The sequence below is a fragment of the Leptonychotes weddellii genome, chromosome 6 (genome assembly GCF_054177405.1).
Source record: "Leptonychotes weddellii isolate Sample4059 chromosome 6, ASM5417740v2, whole genome shotgun sequence".
Taxonomy (NCBI): Eukaryota; Metazoa; Chordata; class Mammalia; order Carnivora; family Phocidae; genus Leptonychotes; species Leptonychotes weddellii.
In genome coordinates, this window is record NC_138374.1 from 14709362 (window position 1) to 14730645 (window position 21284).

Sequence of the window (21284 nt, forward strand, 5' to 3'; positions counted from 1 at the left end):
GGATGAGCCAGAATTCCTAGCGCTTGAGCTTGAATTCTTCTGTGCTACTGTTCATGTGGCTCTGAGAAACTCATGATCCCCGCTGTATGTTCAGCACTGGGTGGGTGGGAACGTGGCCGCGCACTGTGACCTGTCGCATGGCTTCGTACCCTGGGCACTGGAGGGGAAGGTGGCAAGTTCCTGCCCTGGAGAAGCTCAGTATCTGCTGGGGGAGCTGACATGGAAGCAGGTCTCACTGTTCTGGGATCCGGAGGTCCCGAAGGGAGGCCGAGCAGGGCGTGCAGGCCCCAGGGAGGGTCAAGTAAGTCTAGCCGCATTTGGGCGGATGAGAGAGAGCCGGCCAAGGGGAGGAGGGCTTTGCAGGCTGAGGCTGAGTGACCGGGTGATGGAAAGGCCGTGTGTCAGGGACGCTGAGGAAGCTAAGGCTCTAGAGGCCGGGGAGCTGACTGCACCTGCAGTGGGGCGACCCCGGCTGGGGACCTGGCTGCACGTGGCCTAAGTGACCAGGGCGGGGAGGGCTGCTTCCGGCGGGGCATGAGGCCGGGGAGCCCCGTCCTGCACACATACCCAGCCAGCCTGCTCTGGCCAGCGACACGCCTCCCTCCCCTCGGGCCAGACCTAGTCGGAAACGCAGCAGAGCCCTGCGGTCCACTTTCCAAGGGTCTGGCCACGCACACAGAGGCAGGGCAAAGAAGGTGCTGAGATCCCCAGCCTCCTTGAGGTGAGAGCGCTCCTCGGGCAAAGCGTGACGGGTCTGGGAATGGAGATTCTGGGGAAGATTCCAGGAGGTCCAGACGCGGTGACAGCCGTGGACGCCCTTGTCCCCTCCTGCAGGTTACCTGAACGTGCTGGTGAACAGCCAGTGGAAGTCACGCTGGTGCTCCGTCAGGGACAGTCACCTGCATTTCTACCAGGACCGGAACCGGAACAAGGTCGCCCAGCAGCCCCTCAGCCTGGTGGGCTGTGAGGTGGTCCCAGACCCGAGCCCTGACCACCTGTACTCCTTCCGCATCCTCCACCGCGGCGAGGAGCTGGCCAAGCTCGAGGTACTGCCGGCCTGTGCGGGGAGGCCGGGCGCGGGGGTCCGGGCTGTTGGCTGCGCTTCACAGACCGTCATCCTACAATCGGAGAGGCAGTGTAGCCCTGCATTTTTTTTTGAGGGTTTTTTTTTTTTTTTTTTTTTTTTACTCTCTTGCGTTTTACTTCTTTGCATTTAAAAAAAAAATTTCCATTCCCTTTCTGACCTCAGAGCGGTTGGGTTGTAGGAAAGGGACAATGAGCTACTTCCTGCACCGAGGGCAGGAGTATTTATAACTCCCTGAGCTGCTTGAAAAACCTTCTGGGGATTCACAGTGGGTTTGATTTGGTTTGTGTATCACCAGATGGGGCCCGGACATAGAGACCACGATTGTTAGTGCTTATCTGGGGGAAGAATGAGGTTTGTGATACAATGATGTTTCTCCCACTCCCCACCCTCTGTTTGATGTGATGTTACATTTACAAAAATAAGAGGTGACCTAATGCCTTGCACTGAGCAGGGGCAGGCCTGAGCCAGAGTTCCTGACATGCGCAGGGAAGCACCGTCCCTGGTTCACCCCGTTCACCTGGTCCTCTCCCTGCTGGGGGTCTTCCTCCAAATTGTGCTCCAATACTGCCCTCTGGTGGCTCAAAGCTCTGCATTCCAGTTGCTTCCCGGAGGGGAGCCCGGGGACAAGCTTGTGTTCATCCACCCAGCTGTCCTGTTGCCAGATACCTACTCAGTACAGTAATGTGGTGAACAAGACAGATACGCAGTCATGGAACTTGGATTCTAGTGTGAGACTGAGATGTTATTCAACGAATTACCCAGTGGATGACTTAGTTACAGCTGCTGGAAAGCCGTGGGGTGGGTGCTGTGAACTGTGGAAAAGCCCCACGGGCTGGGGGTGCTGTGCGATGAGGCTGGGAGGGTTGATCCTCAGAGCGAGGGGGCGCCCTGGAGGGTTTCAGGGGACGGCGGCTTGCTCAGCTTGGGATTGCGAGATGCTTCCTCCAGCTGCTGGGCAGGGGAAGGGATGGGAGGGCCACAAGAAGGGCCACGCTGAGACCAGTAAGGAGGCGGTCACAGTTGCCCAGGGCAGAGAGGGTGGTGGCTGGAGCTAAGGGTGCCCACGTAAAGCTGATGGAAACGCCCGCTGGAAAAGGAACAGGAGACGGAGAGCAGCTCGGTGTCGAGCTCCGCTCACAGCTCTTCGTCAAATGCCTCTCTGATGAAGACCACGGAGTAATGATGAGGCAGGACAGCTGAGTGGTGTCAGGCCAGTGAGAAGCTCTCCTCGTGAAAGTAAACCTGGAGTCTTCATAGAATTCCCAATGTTTTCTCATTAAAAAGGCAAGAAAGAGTTGGCATTTTAATAGATACCCAGTGTATGTACTGGATTAGACTGCGTTGTCCCAGCTCCAGCTTCACCGGGATTTACTTCCTTATTTATCAGAGCCAGCTGACTCGGTGTCAGGTACTTAAGATACCCTTTATCCTAAGACTGGCTTTATTGAAACTGTAGACAAAAATAAATTTGAACTAGGGATCTGGTCTTGTATATATGGATTAGGGTGATAGACTGCCACGTGATAGTTTATAAAATAGAGGCGTCAACCTCAAACGCATGCTCTCCGGGCTCATTAGCCTTCTAGAAATACGTGTCCGTGAATTACATTTGGTACTTGGGACAGACGTTCACAGCATCAGCGAGGGGGCAGCAAGGTATCCCCAGGGGCAGGAGATGTTTGGAGGCACAGGGATGAGATAAGCTAGTGACAGTGAGGGCGCGTGGCCCCCGCCTCTCTCTGAGGCCTGGGCATCGGGGTGGGGGTGCTGCTGGCCTGGCCAGGAGGGCTGGGCACCACACGGCACACTCCAGCTCTGCTCATGTCCCTCTCGGCCTCCTCCAGGCCAAGTCTTCTGAGGAAATGGGCCACTGGCTAGGCCTCCTGCTCTCTGAGTCAGGCTCCAAGACAGACCCGGAAGAATTCACCTACGACTACGTGGATGCCGACAGGGTCTCCTGCATCGTCAGTGCGGCCAAAACCTCTCTGCTGTGAGTGCTAAGGGGCTCTGCTGCATTGCACCCTCCGATTCCCAGCCACGCTTCAAGATGTGGGCCCAGGCTGGCCTCCCGTGGCCTGTTCCGTCATGCAGGCGGCAGCTGAGAACCCAGGGTCAGCCCAGTTCTACCTGGCAGCGGGAGGCCCCGGGCCCGGGAGCAGCGAGGAGCTGAGCCAGGCCTGGGGGTGGGGGGCGCATAGCACCCTCGTCCTGGTGGACGCTCTCCAACTCCTTACGGCAGAGTTGGTGCCTTTCCTGACCATCCGCTTTCCTTACTGCTCCCCCGTGGAGTCCTAGCCCACTCTGGAATATGCAGGGTCCATACTTCTGCTTTCCAGGCAAGCGGACTGGGCTCAGGGAGAAGCGCTCCTGGGTTAGGGTGGTGGTGGGGGGGAGCTCTCGTGGAAGCTGGCCTAGCCGCCGCAGTGGGATCCGTTTTCCTGTGTGCAGAACCAGGGAGGTGCCTGGGCTGGGCTGCCCAAGTGCATCGTGATGACATAAGAAAGGATTTCGTGGTTGGAAGGAGGTCTTAAAAGGGAGGAATCCGGGCGAGAAGGCAGTAGGATCCGGAGAGGAGGGGTATGGGGCAAGGGAAGTTTGTTTTCCTGGAAGAGAAATTCAGAACTGGGAGTTCCAGTAAGAAGGGCCTGGGAAGAGAGGGAGGAGATAACCCTAAACAAAGTTGAAAATGAGGTCGATGCCAGTGCCCAGGTCTCCCGCACAGCCTGCAGCTCCTGCCACACCTCTTATTGTCATGAATCCCTGGAGACTGGTGGCTTTCACCGCCCTGTCCTCATCCGCCTCTCGCTTTGTCTTGCCGGGTCTTCCAGACTGATGCAGAGAAAGTTCTCGGAGCCGAACACTTACATTGACGGCCTGCCCAGACAGGACCACCAGGAGATGCTGTATGACGACGTGGAGACATCGGAGCTGACGGCTGTGGTGAGGACCCAGGCTGGGCAGCGACCTGGGCTGTCCCGTCCTCCCCTCACCAAACCTCGATGCCAGAGATCGGCAGATGGTCCCTAGGACGGGTGGATTCCAAGTCACCTGCAGGGTGCAAGAACCTAGTGCAACAAGGCCACCTTGTGTGCAGTGCACCTGGCTTGGGGACTTGTCTAGCTCAAATAGCTGGTGAACCACCCCGGGCAGGGTGAGGGGTGGGAGGAGTCGGGATCAGGAACAGCAACACCATTAACCTTTGAGGCCCAAACTGATAGTGAACAATCATAGTGACGGCAGGTTCCACTTACTGGGCGCGGAACTGTGTGCCGCGCTGAGGGCTTCTGTGGATTGTCTCATTTAATCCTCACCGCCCCACAGGGATGTGCACTAGTCTCTTCTCTACAGATCAAGACATGAGATTCAGGAAGAGTAAATATTATGTCCTGGGTCTCCCACCTCCTGAATGGCAAAGCCAGGACTTGAACCCTGGCCTTTTAAGTCCAGCTCACTGGAAGCTTCCCCAGGAGGGGGGTCCCTGTGAACTCCAGCGCGGGGCACGGACAGGAGGCAGGTCTGGCGCCCCCTCCACAGCCCAGCGGGCAGAGGCGAAGGTGAAAGCCACCTGACTGTCTCTTCTCTGCAGGTGGAAACTCCCGAGGAAGCTGCCCCTGTGACAGAGGCCCCAGGCGAGTCCCAGCCCGACCGAGTGTACCTGGACCTCACACCTGTCAAGTCCTTTCTGCACAGCTCCGGTGGTGCACAGGCTCGGGCCCAGTCCCCGCCGCCATCCCACCCGGACCCCCCAGCCGAGACTCCCCCTGCAGACCCGGGCCCTGCCCCAGATGAGCCCCTGGCGGAGTCTCCAGAGAACCCCGAGTTGCAGGTAAGGTCGTCCCCCAGCAGGTAGGCTGGCCCCGCCTTCGCAGCCCCTGGGCCGGCTGAGCCGTGTTTGCTTTCTCCCAAAGCAGATGCCGCGGCAGGAGAGTCCAGAGCCCCAGGAGCCTTCCCCAAGAACCACAACAGTCAAAGTCCAGACTGAACAGCAGAAAGTCTCCTTCCCGTCGAGCTGCCCCGATACTGCGGCCGTCGCCCCGGCTGGGGCCAGCCCACCTGTGAAGGACAGGTTGAGGGTGACCACAGCAGGTGCCTGTGTTAGATAAGAGTTGATGGTTTGCAAATGGCTTTGAGAAGTTAGTCCAGCTCCCTCCCTTTCAGACGCAGGAATAGAGGTGAAGAGAGGTGAAGAGACTTGCCCAAGGTCACACAGCAGAGAAAGTGTGGGCCCAGTTTCCTTGTCTGTCCCTGCCAGGCTGGCCTGGTGTTCACCTCAACCCACTGCCAGAGCCTCGGGTTGTGTCTGAGCCTTGGCGGGGACGTTGGGACGGCCCTTGTGTCCCAGCCTGGCTGACCTGGGGCTTCTCCTCTCTGGGTCCATAGAGATCAAACTTGGCAAGAATAGGACAGAAGCTGAGGTAAAGCGGTACACAGAGGAGAAAGAGAGGCTGGAGAAGAAGAAGGAAGAAATCCGGGGGCACCTGGCTCAACTCCGGAAAGAGAAACGGGAGCTCAGAGAGACCGTGTTAAAATGCACAGGTGAGGGGCCTCCCAGGTAGAGGGGGGCAGGCAGGGGGCTTGGGCTCTCCGCAGGAAGAATCCGGATCTGTGCACCTGCCTGCGGCCCATTAGCCTTCGCCCCGTCCATCTGTGGTGCAGGTGGGTGCTCCCCTGCCCTGTCCAGCATCCCCAGTCTTCATTTCATTAAAGTGAACAAAAATTTAAGACACTTGCAAAGAAATCCGAGTCCGTGTAGCTGATTTTCCAGATGCTTTCCCCATCACTCAGCAGCCATCTCCTAGAAGAAACTTGCCTTTTAGGGGACCCTCTGAAGCACTTAACCTCATTTTCATAGAGTCCATCTCAGTGCTTATTTAATATGTAAATTACAGAGTTGCACCCACAAGTGCAAGTGGCGGAAGCAGGTTTGGGGACAACCCCAGCTGATTCCTTGGAAGCTTCGAACATGATTGTGCTCCCATGACCTTCCTCCGCCAGAGTCACCCACTTTCTTTGTCCTAAAACAGCTTTAGTGAGCTACAGGTCACAGCCCGTACAACCGCCCCATTTACGGTGTACAACGCCGTGGTTTTTAGAGTCTTCCCCGGTCTGTGCCATCAGCACCAGACACCCTCAGAACATCTCGCCGCCCATCCTTGTTCGCGGTCACTCCCCATTCCCCCCACCCTCGGATCCCTAGGCAACCGCTAATCTGCTTCCTGACGGGGGCTCGGTTTCCTTTCGGCCCAGCCGAGACTGCAGAGCTGGGACGTGTGCTCACGAGCATGACCAGAGGCTCATCCCCGACAGTCCTTGCAAACCTGGAGCGTGAGCTGGGCAGAGAGGCAGGGCAGGGAGCCCCGGCCCTTTCTCTCCCATGTGGATTCTCTGGGCAGGAGAAGAGAAAACATCCACTACAGTTTATTCTCCTGGCAAAGCGGCCTGAAGATCCTAAGCTAATAAGGCCACAGAGCAAAAGAAAGTAATTCTCAAAGCACAGATACTGACCACTGATCTAGGACTCCACGTCCAAAACCATCAATAACATCTTCTCAGCTTGTTCTCCATAAATTTTTCTTAAACATCGGCCCCTGTGCCTGCTTGTCCTCAGACAGGGGTGACAGGTGACTGCTCACCCTTGGTTTGGAAAGAAGGCATACGTCATCTTAGTGGCTGTTGGCCCAGAACTCACTGCCAGGGGAAACCATGGTGCCATGTGGCTTCGCTGGAGAGTCCTGAGCCATCCTCTTCTGGTGCTCGAGTACCAACCTGAGCACTCCAGGGGGAGAATGAAACAGGACTGAGGAAGTGCCAGGGCTGAGGACCACCGCTCCCCATCGGCTTAGGGGAGCCCGGAGTGCCAGAAGGATTGAGGGGACTGTGTGGGGCAGGTAGAAACAGCACAGCCATCCTCCAGGGGTCATTAATAAAGCTGCTCTCTCCCTGGGGGTCTGCTGCAACAATAGCAGGTATCAAAACAACGGAGAGCCCCGAAGAACCTACCAGAAGGTTCAATACCTCAGACCCATGCCATCTGGTGAAGGCAGAGCTCTCTTCCCCCAGAGCGCTCTCCAGCCTTTGCAGGATGCAGACGTCGGAGCCTGCTCTGAGTGTGGGGAGCCGGAGTTGTGGTCCACACCCGCCGGGGATGCCGTTCCCTGCAGCCAGCTTAATTCCCTTTGCAGACAAGGGAGTCCTGGCCAGCCTGGAGCAGAGGCTGAAGGAAATCGACGAGGAGTGCAGGGTGGAGGAGAGAAGGCGTGTGGACCTCGAGCTCAACATCGTGGAGGTGAAGGACAACCTGAAGAAGGCGGAGGCCGGGCCCGTGACGCTGGGCACCACGGTGGACACCACCCACCTGGAGAACGTGAGCCCCCGGGTGAGTGGCGGGAGTCGCCTGCAGGGCCGCCCGGAGCGGGGCCGGGGGGAGCGGGTCACACGTCCTGCCCTTGGCTCAGGCCTCTCTCTCCTCTTACCGCTACAGCCCAAACCTGCCGCCCCCACCCCTGCGCCAGACTGTACGCCGGTCAACTCCGCAACAGCGCTCAAGAACAGGCCTCTTTCGGTCATGGTCACGGGCAAAGGCACTGTCCTCCAGAAAGCGAAGGTAAGCGGTCACGCCCAGCCTCCTTCAGGGCCACCAGGGGACAGCGAAGGGGGGGCCCCTCCTCTGCCCCGGGGTAGCACTCCCCGGCTTCAGGCACCGGCTCTGAGGGGGCTCTGCTCTCACGCAGGGGCTCGGGCTGCGCTCCGCCTTTGGCTCAGTCTCTGGCTCTGACCAACCAGAAAGGCGCGAGCGCTGGGTTCAAGCGTTCTGACCAGTCAGCCTGAGGACACTTGATCCTGCAACTGTCCGCCACTCGATTATGCGTAGGTTCCAGGGCGATCGCCTCAGTTCAGAGACAGGCTGGCCAGTTTTCCAGTCAAAAAGTCAGTGATTCTAAAGGCCTTCTGAAAGAAACAGATTCAGAGAGGTGATAGGATTGGCCTAAAGCCCCCCAGCCAACTGGTGGTGAAGGCTTGGTAAGGTGTAAACGAGGACAGAGGCCGTTACTGGGCTCCTCCCTGAGGCTAGATGAAAAGTGCTCTTAATCTTTTACTCGGCTGCACAGTAAAGAACATGCCTAGGGCAGCCTTTGCTTGTGGCAAACTCTGCTCCCGATTCCTGTCCTGCCTGCCCTGCTGGACAGATTCTGAGTGACTGACCGCTCAGTCCACACGAGCCTGAGCTACTGCTCCCTCACTTCCGTGGCCGACACTGCACATCACCCCAGTGAGCTCTGCTCTGCCACAGCCTCAAAACCTTCTTGGCAGGTGCCCCACATCGTAAATAGCCACAGGTGGAAACGTAACCGCCATCTCTATTCCGAAATGCTTCTATGCTTCAGAAAACTATTTCTCCTGACCTTGTTCTGTGTAGATGGAGGTTGCTACAGAGGATAACTAACTCTCTTCTTGGGGGGTGGGGGGCGGTGCTGGTATTTGAATGGCACTCTAGGAATGGGAGAAGAAAGGAACAAGTTAGGAAACAAGCTTCATCTAAAGACTCTCCTGCCATCACGGCCCTTGGTGACAATCCTGCTTCATTAAAGTCTTCGTTAAAGCAGCAACTCTGTGAAAAGGTGAGTCTGCTCAGAAGCAGAAGGAAGGACTCTGGTACTCTGGGTGGAGAGCGCAGGCAAAGAGGAGGCTCGGTCTGTTTTCAGAGCCAAAGGAAATAATAACAACAAAGGGAAGGCTTCTCTGGAGACCTAATTGCTACTGGATGGAAACAAGACATTGCTGTATTTAGGGGTATTCTGTGTTTCTTCTTTGAAGTTTTCATCAACTGCTTTATCAAGCTTTTTAAGTAGTGAAAAGCATCTGATGGTGGGACTTTGGTGGAAAAGAAATCAAGGTAGCAGGACCCTGTTCTTCTGGTCGTGTGGCTTTGGTGAGCAAGGAGACCTCAACTCCTGACTGTCATCTCTCACCCACGTGTCGACTTCCCTCTAACATTAGCAGGTCCGAATCAGTCTTCCGTGGTTTCCACCTGTGTGAAGCCATCATGACATGCTTTTTGAGAAACAGGTAACAGGGGAGAATATTTGGGACCAAGCTGAGGTGCTGTCCCCACTAAGTTAAGGACTTCTTTTCAGCCTAAAGCAGGCTTGAATCCATTGCTTTTAAAAATTTTAAATGATGCTGTATTATATAGAAAAAAAATGTTTAAAATCCTGTAATTTAGAACAGCGAAAAGTGTCTCTTTCAGATTTAAAAGTATCTTTTTGAGGTCCGACTTTTTACATTACCGTAGGAGGAAAGATATACCCAGTGTTTACAGATGCAGTCCTGTGGCCAGGCCATTTTTAGGGGAAAAGTTCAAGTTCTGCTTAATGTCCAGGCCCCTTCCAAGAAAAACATGGTGAATTCTGGTTCGGGTTGATGCTGTCCTCCTCCTAAAATTGGCAGTGCTGTTCTTTGTGTCCTCTCTTCTGATACAGTGTTTTGTTTTTTTTTAATACCGATGGAAACATTTCATCTGTCGTTCCTGCCTCGTTTCTGGGGATTGTCAATCAATCAGCATTCTCTAACACTGGTTCCTGAGAACTAAAGGTCTTTTGATTTCTGTTGTCTTCCTAACCCCAGGGCATTTATTTCCTTTGTCATATACACTTGGTGTCCTTTATCAAGTGAATTAGACTTTTTTTTTTTTTTTTTTTTTAAATAAAACGTTACTTGTATTTTGGGGTTTTCTTGTAGTTCATGGAATGGCTTGGGGCGGTGCCTGTAGACATCTACCTTAAGGGGGAAACATCTTGGTTATTTACACACTGAAGTTCAAAATATGTGTAGTAAAAACTAGTAGAACTGCAAGGTGCGATCCTAGCAGACTTTAAGCCCCCTCAACTCAAGCAGCGGAGGTAAGGCTGGAAGAGGATTTTCCCAGGATAACACAAAGGAACACCTGTGATCGGTTTCTGCAGATAAGTGGCTGGAAACCCGTACTCCTAGAAGTGAAACAAACACACTCCTAAATAATTCTTGGGGAAAAGAAACGTACCAATACTTGGAAGGTTGCCTAAGGAGTAACTAAGCAAGTTCCATGCATGAATGTCTTTATTTAAAAAAAGGACAAAATCTGGCTCATTGAAGAGACAACCTAAGGCGAAATTAAATAGGAGAACTGAAAAAAAAAGGCCTTTAGTTTGAAGAATATATATTTTCCATTTTATAAAGTTAGCGTAGTTCTGGTACCAAATATCCAACACAAATCACAGAAGAAAAACCAAATCTCATTTTTTGGACAAAGATGAAAAAACCTTAATATTGGCAAGTGAAATTCAATAGTGTTTTAAGAATCGTGCATCATGACCAGATCATGTTTATCCAAAAAGCAAAGGTGATTCAACAACTGAAAATATGCTAATGGGCCATTTATGATATGAACAGATTAAATGTGAAAATCATCTCCACACTTCTAATAAAGTATTCCTAACCTGATAAAGTAATCCACAGAAAATAACATAGAATGATGGAAGATCCTTTCAGGTCCAGAAACAGATACCACTACTTTTTAGAACATTATCCTGGAGGTCCTAGAAAATGCAAACTGACAAGAAAAAGCACTTGTATAAACATCAAAAGGAAGAGATGAGTCTGATTATTTATAAGTATCTTTCTAGAAAAGAGAATTAGGGTTATAGCATCCAGCAAGTTGGCTGGAATCAGGATCATTCAGAAAATAAAAGATTGATGACCTATCTGCAGTGTTTTAGTTTTTCCAAGGAGAATGTATTTATACATTGTGTAATTAAAGGCCAGTTTCTTTTAAAAGAAAGGAATTCCCTCTGCTGCTACTGGGGCGCGGAGAGGTTTGAACTATTCAGTGGGACCTTCCATAGAAAAGGTTTAAAAAAAAAAAAAAATGGCTCGAGGGCTGGGGCCTAAAAATAGAAACAGCCTTCAATGTGTAAGTCCAGAGCCCACATTTCTGTGTGTTTTTTCTTAAGTCAGAGCAATTCAAATGGGATGTCCAAACATCAGCCCTGACCCAAAGAGCTTACACTATAAAATGATGAAACTGCTGTCAATTTAAAGACGGGAAGGTTCAAGTTCTTTGACATCACCTCCTACCACAGCAAAGGTAGTAAGGGAGTGAAAATGACCTTTCCTTTGTGATGTGTAACGCCACCTTCGGAGGACCTCTGCCAGGACTTTAAATCAAAGTAGCCTTGAACATTTGCAGGTAAAACATTTACATTATTTACATTAAGTTTGGGTCACAGCTCTTTCGCAAAGGTTTCACTGAAAACCCAAATCCAAACCACATAACCAAGGGGAAGAAGTGTTTCCTGAAGACCGCAGGGGTGAGTACCTAGTTTGCCAGAAATATATCCCAGCTGAGCCTTCCTGCCACACGGGTCCTGTTAAGTAACCAACATCATTTCTGGAAACATTCCTTTCAAAACTAGACATGAAAAGCAAAAGCACCTAGACAGCATAAGATGGATGCTTCAAAAAGCCAAATACCCTCTAAGTGTCTCTATGCCGTTATTTTGTTAAGAATTCCACTCCTCCTTGTCCTACTGAAAAAGCAAGCAATAAACACCCCACCATCAGCCCCCCCCTAAGTAAGCTCTCAAGGAAGCCCCTCCAAGGGACTGTAGCTCAGGAGCCGGGCCAACGTCACTGGGCCCCTGGAGACCCGATCGGTCTGTGCGCTCGGCCCCTCCCCCATAGTCAGGCTGGTTCGTGGTCACATTCCAGTCTGGACTCTTAAGTCTTTGCCACCCACAGATCCGGTCACAAATGCCATTCAAGCCCCTTCCCAAACTGAAAGCAAATGCACTTGCACATCTTTGGGAAAAGACGTGTGAAAAGGTCCACGGTTTTTCAGTCTCGAAGTGCCGTGGCTCCGCGGGTCCGAAGGACACTAGTGCTCGCCGCCTCCTGAGCACTGCCGTCCCGGCGACGTTCTGTTTCGCGTTTGCTGTGGGCAAAGTGAGCTTCCAGCGGGCCATCGAAAGTCTCCAAGCTCCTTTGTCCGTCCTCGGGGGGCGCTGACCGAGGACACCGGGGCACGCCCAGGCACACAAAGTCAGCATTTACTTACACATCAAGGCTTTTCTGCAGCGGCCGTAGTGGCTGTCCCCAAGCAGAACGGTCGCAGTCGGGGCAGCCCCTCTCTGGGGCTGAGGGATGCGGGCGGGGCCGGCAGGAGCCGGAGGTGACCGCTCAGAGGACCCCGGGAGACCGGAGGGGGCAGGCGTGCCCTCAGCGGCCGGGGCCCCCAGGCCTCCTGGGTGGGCGCTGGGAGGGGTAGGGCTGCTGCCCTCCTGCGGGGCCGTCTCCTCGCAAGGACCCTGGGAGAGAAGCGACCTTGAGGACAGGAGGAGTGACTGAGCCCTCTTCTCACCAGGGGGCAGCCCGTGGGCCCCCGCGCGTCTCTCCCTTGCTCGCCAGCCCAAGCAGAAGTGCCAGCCCAGAGGCCCTGGCTGCCTGCCCTTCCCGTCCGCCACCCGGCCTCGGGAAGCCACGCTCTGCCGGCGGCTGAAGACCCGAGGCTGCGAGCGGCATCCGGCCTCCAGCTCCTCTAACTGGAGAGTCACGAGCAGGAGCCACAGTGGGCCCCTAATGCTGCCCGGCACGACTGTCCCGTTCAGACCCCGTCTCTCCCGGGCCGTGACTCCTCTCTGCTCGAACCACCAGCACCTCCTCCCGTCCTCCCTCGGCTGATGGCCGTCCCTCCCATTTCACCGAGCACAGAGGAACGCTCAAAAACGAACTCCTACCAGCCTCCACCAGCCTCTACCCACCTCCCCGCCTCCCTGCCCGCGTCCTGCCTTCCAGCCCTCCGCCTCCACCGCGCTCCCAACCCAGGCCTTCCTGGAGACCCTCCTCTCCCAGCTGCTGCTACTTTCCTCCACGATGCCTAGCGCCGGCAGGCTACAAGCTGTACTCGTTCGCTGCCCGTCTCCCGCACCCGCACGGGAGCTCCAGGAGGGCGGAGCTTCTCGTCTGTTCACCGCTACGTTCCCTGCACCTAGAAGGGCGCCCGGGATGCAGGCGGCGCCCACCACGTCTCGCGCTGGAACCGACCAACCATCATCGCAGGAGGCCTTCCGCTGAGCACGCGCCCTCGACCCTGCATTCAGCGGAGTCCCTGGGGCTCCGCGGTCTCAAGCTCCGCCCCCCACCCCCAGCTCCCACAGGCAGAGCCAGCGCCCCACTTACGGTTCCCACAGTGGGGGCCCTGCCAGCCGCCCCGGCACTCGCAGCGGTAGCTCCCGTTCTGCAGGACGCAGGTACCCTCGTGCAGGCACGGGCTGGGCTTGCACAGGCTGACCGGCCGCTTGGCTTCTACAGGGGAGAACGTGCCCAGCAGGCCCAGCCGGGGTCAGCCCCAAGGCCCCCTCCTCTCAGGAAGCCCAGGACAGAGGTGAGGCCACACATGTCCGTGTTTCCGTGAGCCCTTCAGCAGGTTGGAGGTCAGCACACGGTTGGGGGCCCATACTGCTTGGCTAGGTCAGAGACCCAACGTCCACCCAGCTCTCCTACTGCTTACAGAGACTCTCTCCCTCTCAAATGTGCTGTGCACACAGCAGTGTTTACTGTGACGAATGCCCTTTTAAAAAGGCAGAAAAGAGGTCGCTGGCAAAAGGATGCCTTGGGGTCAGGCTGGCCTGGCTGCGTGTGTTCCTGGCGCTGTCGTTCACTACACAGGTCAGTGTTAACCCGGGTCCTTAGGTTCCTGGGGGAATCTGTAAGTATCTGAATGAGGCCTTCTGTTCAAATGAGGAGCAAAAATTCTCAAGTTTGGCCATCCTTGCAACGATGTACCTGAGGGTTCAGGCTGAGTCTCCCCCCCCCCGCCCCACCCCCCGGAAGGGGACACTGAAGGGCGGGGACTGCCCCACTCACCTGCACATATCCACTCGAGGAGCTCATCCTGCTGGTACCTCAGGTCTGCGTAGCTTGCCACGTGGATCAGGGAGTCCCGGGGACCCGCGAGCCTCCGCAGCGCCTCCCTCAGGACAGGCCCCACGCCCACCACCAACGCGGAGACACCGTTGTTCCTCAGCTTCCGGATAGGGACAGCTGCGTCCTCCACCCCCATCCCGCCTGTGAGCAGCACCACGGCCTTGGGAACACCAGGCCGGGCGCCCCTCTGGACAGTCATCACTTTGTCATAGACGTGCAGCAAGGCTGTGCCCGCCGAGCCCACCCCGCCCAGGTAGGGGGCCTGGCTTGTGGCCCGCAGCACCGCGGCATGGGTGAGATGGGTGTCCAGCCCGAAGGCCGTCTGGACCCGGCTGCCGTACACCACGAGGCCGACCTGTGTCACGTCCGGGTTCACGTCAAACTGCAGCGTGAGGCTTCTCACGAAGCTCTGCATCTGGGCGAAGTTCTCAGGCCCCACCGAGGCCGAGGCATCCAACACGAAGAGCAGGTCCAGTGACTGTGCCTGGCAGCCTGTGGGCACCCGCAGCTGAGCCTCGGGGCAGGCTCTGCCCAGCAGAGCCCCTCCTCTGGACCAGGCCAGCAAAAGAGGGACCGCTCTGGGTTGGGCCAGCCAGGCTGTCCCCTGCAATAGCCACCCTCCACCCTCTCCTAAAATATTAGGACACGTGAATGCCAGGCCAGACCACATTCCCAGACTCCCTGGCAAATAGGTGTGGCCATGTGTCTAAGTTCTGATTGGATGTGGTTGGAAACTGTATAGTTTCCAAAACTTGTCCTCAAAAGGACGCTACCTGCCTTCTACTTCCCTTCTCCCCACTTCCTGCTGGCTGAGAAACTGTGACCTCGGACCTAGAGGTGGAACCACAAGGTAGCCAAGCCACCCTGTGGGCTGAGGCCACTCGCCTCCGAACTGTGAGAAAAATGAACGCCTACCATCTGTAAGCCACTGAGCTCTGGGGACCCTCTGTGACAGAACTTCGCCTGTACCCTCATCCATCCCATTACTGAGCACCTTCCATGCGCCATGCACTATAATCCAGGTGCTAATTACACCAAGTGGACAAAGTGGGGCCCTGCCTCCCCTCACTGGGCTGACGGTCTGTGCGGAGACAGCCATGAAACCAGCACAGAGTCACAAATACCGTGAGCAGGCGTGGGGGGTGGGGGGAGCAGGGTACCAGGAGACGGACCGGCAGGAGCAACAACGAAGTAGACTGGGAGAAGGGGTCAGGGTCTCTGAGGAGTAAGTGTAAGCTGGGGGCTGGGCGGCACGTCGAAGGCAGGGAGGGGGCCTGAGTGGCTGCTCCCCCCGCCTCCACCCTGCGCAGGGGCTGTAGAGAAGTCTGAGGCACCAGCCACAGGGAGCTCTCAGAAGCCAGTGGAAGGAGTTCGGGTTTTATTCCACAGCAGAGGGGAGCCGGGGAGAAGGTTTAGGCATGGAGTAAGTGGATCGGATTCACTGGTTTTTAAAAGCCGCTCCAGGGCGCCTGGGTGGCTCAGTCGGTTAAGTGTCTGCCTTTGGCTCAGGTCAGGATCCCAGGGTCCTGGGATGGAGCCTCGCATCGGCCTCCCTGCTCTCCCTCTGCCTGCCACTCCCCTTGCTTGTGCTGTCAAATAAAATCTTAAAGAAAAAACAAATAAAAAGCCACTCCAGCCCAAGGAATCTCTGAGCATCTGGCAACCGAGAGGAGCCTAAGAAGACATGATGACTACCTGTAATGTAGGGTCCCAGACAGAATCCTTGGAACAAAACCAAAAATCCTTGGTCTCTAAGTAAAACTAAGGAACTCTGAACTAAGCATATGGACCTTAGTAAATAATGATGTGTCAGTATGGGCTCATTCATTCTGACAAATGCACCCCGTTAACCCCTTACAAGAGGAACCCCACTACGGCGGAGCGCCGGGACCTCACCTGGCCGCGGCCGGCTGCACAGCTTCCGCCGCAGCTCAGGGATTCGGTGGAACAGGTCCTGCGGGCCGGCGTGGACCAGGACGCGCTTCGGGCTGCCGGTGATCTCCTCCAGCTCCGCCCGCACGGCCTCAGTGCCCACTCCCAGCAGGAGCAGCTCTCGGGCCCTCGCGTGACGTGCGGGGCTGGCCACCTCGTCCTGGGACGGGGACTCGGTGAGCAGGACCAGCACTCTGCGCAGACGGTCCCGGCCCGTCCTGGCGGCGCTCCCAAAGCCGTGGTCCGCCGCCTGCCGCAGGGCATGGCCCGTCAGGGTGGCGCCACCGCCGAAGGGAAGGCCGTCGAGGCTCCCGAGCAGGGCCGGCACGTCCCGGTACTCGCCCACGGGCACCGCCAGGGCCAGCTCCCCGCTGTACCAGGCCACCCCCACGCGGGCCCGGGAGTCCTCGCTCAGCGACGCCTGCAGAAACCGCTTCACGAAGGCCTTGGCCCGCAGGAAGCCCTCCGGGGTGGTGCCCGCTGAGCTGGCCAGCAGGAAGAGGACGTCGACCCTGCACTCCAGGCTCAGCTTGGGGGCTGCCAGGATCACAGCGGCCCTTGGTCACGCTATGGCCACCGGGAGCGTGCAGGTCACCGTCCCACCCGAGACGCCCAGCCACCCTACCGGGCAGGAGAAACCTCCCTCCCAGGAGGGAGACAGGCCAGAGACACTGAGGCAGCAGGGGCTGGGGAGCACCTCACGGAGTTAGACGGGACCAGACACGGCTCTCCCTCCGGGTCTCCATCTGACCACTTTTTAAAAATTAAAATGTAACCTAGAACTTTCTTCCCTTACGCTTCTTGTGTCCTGTTTGAGAAATCTGTGTCTACCTCAAATCATGAAGATACGCTCCTTTGTTTCCTTCCAGAAGCTTCACTGCTTTGCCTTTTATATTTAGATCTATGATCCAACTGAAATTGGTTTGTGTGTAGCTTGTGAGGTAGGGGGTCAAGTTTTGGTTCTCCCATATACATCTCCAGTTGACCCAGCACTAGATTTTTTTAGGTGATTACTTAAAAATTTTTTATAATGAATATATATATATATATGTATTAAAAAGTTACTGTTTAACAAGCTCCTATGTGTCAAGCATCGTTACAAAGTGCTTTACATCTACCTTATTTAAAACTCTCCTCAACCCTACAGGGTAAACCCTATTATAATCTTCATCTCATACCTTTTTTAATTTTTTAAAAAATTTTTTTGATGTAGTGTTCCATGATCCATTGTTTGCATATAACACCCAGTGCTTCATCTCATACCTTTAAAACAAAAAAGGGTTTAGGCCCCTTGCTCCTTTTCCTATGAGAGGGGAGACGAGACTCTGCCCAGAACCAGGTCTCAGAGTCGGACTGGGGTCAGCCTATAACTGGGCCCAGCAACACTCCGAGGTGGAGCAGTGACCCACTCTAAAGCCAGTAAGCCAAGAGCCACTGTCCTACCCAGCGCACCCCAACCCACTGGAGTTACTTACTCTCGGAGCACTCAGAGGCTATTTCACATGAAACATCAGATGAGTGGTGTGCTGGCGAAGTAGGTGGCTCTGAACCTCAAGGGCCCATTTCTACCTAGTAACTAGCGGGGCGGGAAGTGGGTGGGGGAGCCCAGGCTCCACTGCTCCCCAACGGTCCATCTTAGAAGTCCCGTGCATACGTACCGCAGTTAGCCTCCCCTCCAAAGGCCGGCGGGCAGAGGCAGTGGTACCTGTCCCGTCCTTCTGGAACACACGTGCCTCCATTCTGGCAGGGCTGCGAGTCACAAGCGCCTATCAGAGAGATGCCCATTAACAGCCTAGCACATCAGCTCAGACTCAGGAAGGGGTTTGGCCAGAGGTCTGAGTCCGGCAGGCCCCCCCGCCCCACCAGGGCCCAGCTCCCTCTTTCCCCCAGGACCGCTAGGGACCTAGCCACACACCTGTGGCAAAGGGGACGGAAAGCGAGTGAGGTGCACAAAGGAGGGGCTGGGTGTGGGTGCAAAGGACACGCCGTGGTGGGCTCTATCAGGCCCTGCGTGAACTACAGGCTCACAGGGGATGTGCCAATGGCCCCTGGGCTGTTATGATCTGAACTGCATCCCTCCAAATCCATATGTATCAGTCCTAACCCTCAGCACCTTGGAATGTGACCACATTTGGAGAGAAGGACTTTGAAGAGTTCATTAAGGCTAAATGAGGTCATAGGTTGGGCCCTAATCCAGTCTGACTTATAAGAAGAGGAAGAGACCCCAGTGAGGTGCACAGAAGGCAGGCCACGTGAGGATGCAAGGAGCGGACGACCTTCGACAAGCTGAGCAGAGAGGTTCAGAAGAAACAGAACCTGCTGACACCTTGATCTTGGACTCTCAGCCCCCACAACCGTGAGAAAGTAAATTTCTGTTGTTTAAGCCCCCAGTCTGTGGTACTTTGTTATGGCAGCCCCGGGAAACTGCATGACATGACTTCATCACCACCCCCGCCTGCCAAGGAGCCCTGGAGGTGGCCGTGACACTGAACTGGTGTCGGACCCGGGCTCGCTAAGGATGAGGATCTCAGTAGCATCACGGTGACCGCACAGATGTCATGAGACTCCGGGAACACCATGGTGTGCAAGGTGCCATTCCTCAAGTTCTCCGTGGTGGTTTTTAATGGCCTCTGCAGGCCAACACAGCCAAAGAGGGAGCCTTTGGCTCCTGGGGCCAACAAATGTGGCCTTCTCCACTCACTTGGGCACCTTAATTAGCTGCAGCAAGCCCCAGTATCCTCCACTACAAAGGGATGATGAGAACTTGTTCCATGGTGGATTGCATGAGCTAATCCACAGAAAGTCTCAGCACAAAGCCTGGCATGAAGCCAACACTCCATAACAGGTGAGGACAGTATTTGTTTTTGGATGTGAGGTCCAAATCTTGGGCAACGTCTCTTTCAAAGGAGCTATTTTACCCAGGGAACCACAGCCCACATCTGAAGTGACCTGTGATCCCTTCTGGTCAATCTCTGAGCTCTGTATCAGTTACTCTAAGATGCAGATAATACCACATGACCTCCCTCCCAGAGTTACAGAGAACAGATGGGATCTTCATGAACTCATGTGTCTTACATTCAAAGGGCTTACTAAGTAGCTGAGTGTGGTTACCACTGGAAGTGGCAATTTTCTGTCCTTCGTACATAAAAATGTTGATATACTACTACTTGGTGGTCACATCACTGAAATTAAAGTTTTTGAAGGTAGAAAGTATTGAGGCTCACTGAGCACCCAGGCCTGCTGTTCTGTCCGCTGGTGTATCATGGAAACAACCCGGGGGCTCGATAACAGCACCAACACCGGCCTTTAACTGAGCAGCTCTTCTGTGCTAGGGACTGTGCTAAGCACCACACATGCATGATCTCATTTCACTGCCCGATGAGGTGCGTCCTCTAAAGGCCGCCTCATTTTGGATGGGGCAACTGAAGCTCAAGGACTAGAAGTCACATGAAGATCATATAGCCGGGAAGGGGTAGAGCTGGGACTCAGACCCAGGTCACTGTGGTTCCAAAGCCTTAGGTGCTCAAACTTTAACTGCTGAGCAGAAACAACCCAACTTTCAGTGTCTCCTGTGTTTCAGAAGCCAGCAATGTGGGAACTTTAAAACAGGATGCCAAGGAGATCACCAGACCCACGGTAGGAAGGACCACTGGCTCTGCTCCCAGGAGATGTGCTCCTTGCCTCATCAGGAGAAGCAAATACATAAAGGACTGATGCCAACACACTGGAGTGTAATTTCTCTGCTCCCGGGTCAGTGGGATGCACTGGACCCCCAGGTGAGGAGCAGGGAGGCCCACTGGGGAACAGGCTGAATGATGCCTAATGGTATTCGTAAGTCCACCTGTTTGCTTGGGACTTCATAGCTGATGAAGCACTTCTGTGGGCATTACCTACTGAATCTCCCACTAGGATCCCATTTATGATACCACCTATCATACAGAGCAGGGAAATGGGGATTCCAGGCATGGGACAACCATTATCCCTGTTTTATAGAGGAGGAAACTGAGGCTTAAGTGGCCCAGAGTTTGGTGCTGGATGTGAGGCTTTCTATCTGCAAAGCTGGTGCTCAATGCGCGCTCTTCTCTGCCTCTTGTCAGTGCAAGGGGCAATGGTTAGGGAAGGCGATTCCAAAGTCTTCACTCTGTTCTTAGTGAAAAATACCACTGAGCAAAGGAGGAATGAGTGCAGTAGGGGCATGCTTCTCTGCCCCTGAAATGCCTGTCTCTCCGCCCCAGAGCTGGTTCCCACTCCGCCCTCTGCCCCAGGAGTGCAAACGCCCCTTTAGAAGCCAGCTGAGTCCCAGGGCCCAGAAAGAGCTAGAGAATCCAAGAGGCAGACTGTACCTGGGCAGGTGGTCCTGTAGCAGGTGGCAGGGTGGGTTAGGAACACTCTCTTCCAGCTATAACCCAAGGGAGCAAATGGTAGAGATCAAAAGTTTAACAGGAATGCGGAAACCTGGAAGGTTATTTGAGACGCTAAAAGCTAATATAAGATTCCTATGCAGATAGGGGTCAAGAAAGACCACCTTGTTTTCTTTGATTCTACCCCAGCTTTTAGCTGCACACAGAGCGGGGAATGTTTCAAACTACCCAGGAACAGTTTTAAAAAATGTAAGTTGGCTATCATGTCAGAATTTGGAAATAATCTGTGCTCAAAATTCTATAAACTATGAGAAGAGCTTTCTATTCTGAGTTACTTTCCAGGGCTAGCACCATGCAGGGGTGGGGTGGGGGGCAGGAAATAGTGGGAATTAGGCAAGTGGATTCTGGCTGTGTGACTCCCCCAGGCTGCCCACCACTGGGGCAGGCTAATTAGGCTCACCTCTAGGGCAGAGTCTTCCCTGGAGCAAAACATCCACTGGGGATAAAAGCCAAGTCAATTACAAAACTCAAGGAGTTGCTGCAATCAGGAGTTTGCCAAGCTGCCAGCTCATTAAAGAGAAAGCTTCTCCCTCTCCACATCTACTCCTAGTGACTTCATAAAACTGCAAGTCCTAGCCCAGAAAGCTCTGTGGACCCCTCCCAGTCCTGCACGGGGAATCGGCGTTGTTGGAGCAGAGACTGGCCACAGGACTTTGCCTGGATGTGCACATGGCTCCCTCCTGGGCTCCCTCAGGTCTGGACTCTGTGCAAGGCCTTCCTTGCCCACTCTATTTAAAATTGCAACCCTGCTCCCAACCACCACCTCCCCACCCCCACCCTGACCCATCCCTTCATTCCATTCTTCTCTGTAGCTCTTAGCACTACCCAACAGTTTGTTTTAGGCATTCATTGTATTTACTGCTGCCTCCTGCCCCTGGAGTATC

At 54.7% G+C, this 21284-nt stretch overlaps 2 protein-coding genes across 6 annotated transcripts in view; one reads left to right on the forward strand and one right to left on the reverse strand.

The window, feature by feature from the left end:
• AFAP1L2 (actin filament associated protein 1 like 2) overlaps positions 1-9783 on the forward strand; it is a 94698-nt gene extending 84915 nt beyond the window's left edge. For 4 of the 5 annotated variants that reach the window (XM_081823468.1, XM_081823470.1, XM_081823466.1 and 1 more), the window contains exons 11-19: positions 835-1046; positions 2932-3077; positions 3916-4027; positions 4674-4913; positions 4996-5173; positions 5468-5623; positions 7270-7463; positions 7569-7691; positions 8583-9783. In XM_081823468.1, coding sequence (XP_081679594.1) covers positions 835-1046; positions 2932-3077; positions 3916-4027; positions 4674-4913; positions 4996-5173; positions 5468-5623; positions 7270-7463; positions 7569-7691; positions 8583-8609 — 1388 coding nt within the window. In that variant the 3' untranslated portion in view covers positions 8610-9783. The remainder of the gene's footprint in view (positions 1-834; positions 1047-2931; positions 3078-3915; positions 4028-4673; positions 4914-4995; positions 5174-5467; positions 5624-7269; positions 7464-7568; positions 7692-8582) is intronic. The other variant, XM_081823467.1, reaches the window with a different exon arrangement.
• Positions 9784-11959: 2176 nt separating this feature from the next.
• Positions 11960-21284, reverse strand: part of VWA2 (von Willebrand factor A domain containing 2) — a 42737-nt gene continuing 33412 nt past the window's right edge. Inside the window, exons 9-14 of the mRNA XM_081823067.1 lie at positions 20323-20378; positions 17638-17745; positions 15944-16516; positions 13988-14539; positions 13301-13426; positions 11960-12126 (exon numbers count right to left, since the gene is read on the reverse strand). Of these exons, the coding sequence (XP_081679193.1) occupies positions 11960-12126; positions 13301-13426; positions 13988-14539; positions 15944-16516; positions 17638-17745; positions 20323-20378 (1582 nt within the window). The remainder of the gene's footprint in view (positions 12127-13300; positions 13427-13987; positions 14540-15943; positions 16517-17637; positions 17746-20322; positions 20379-21284) is intronic.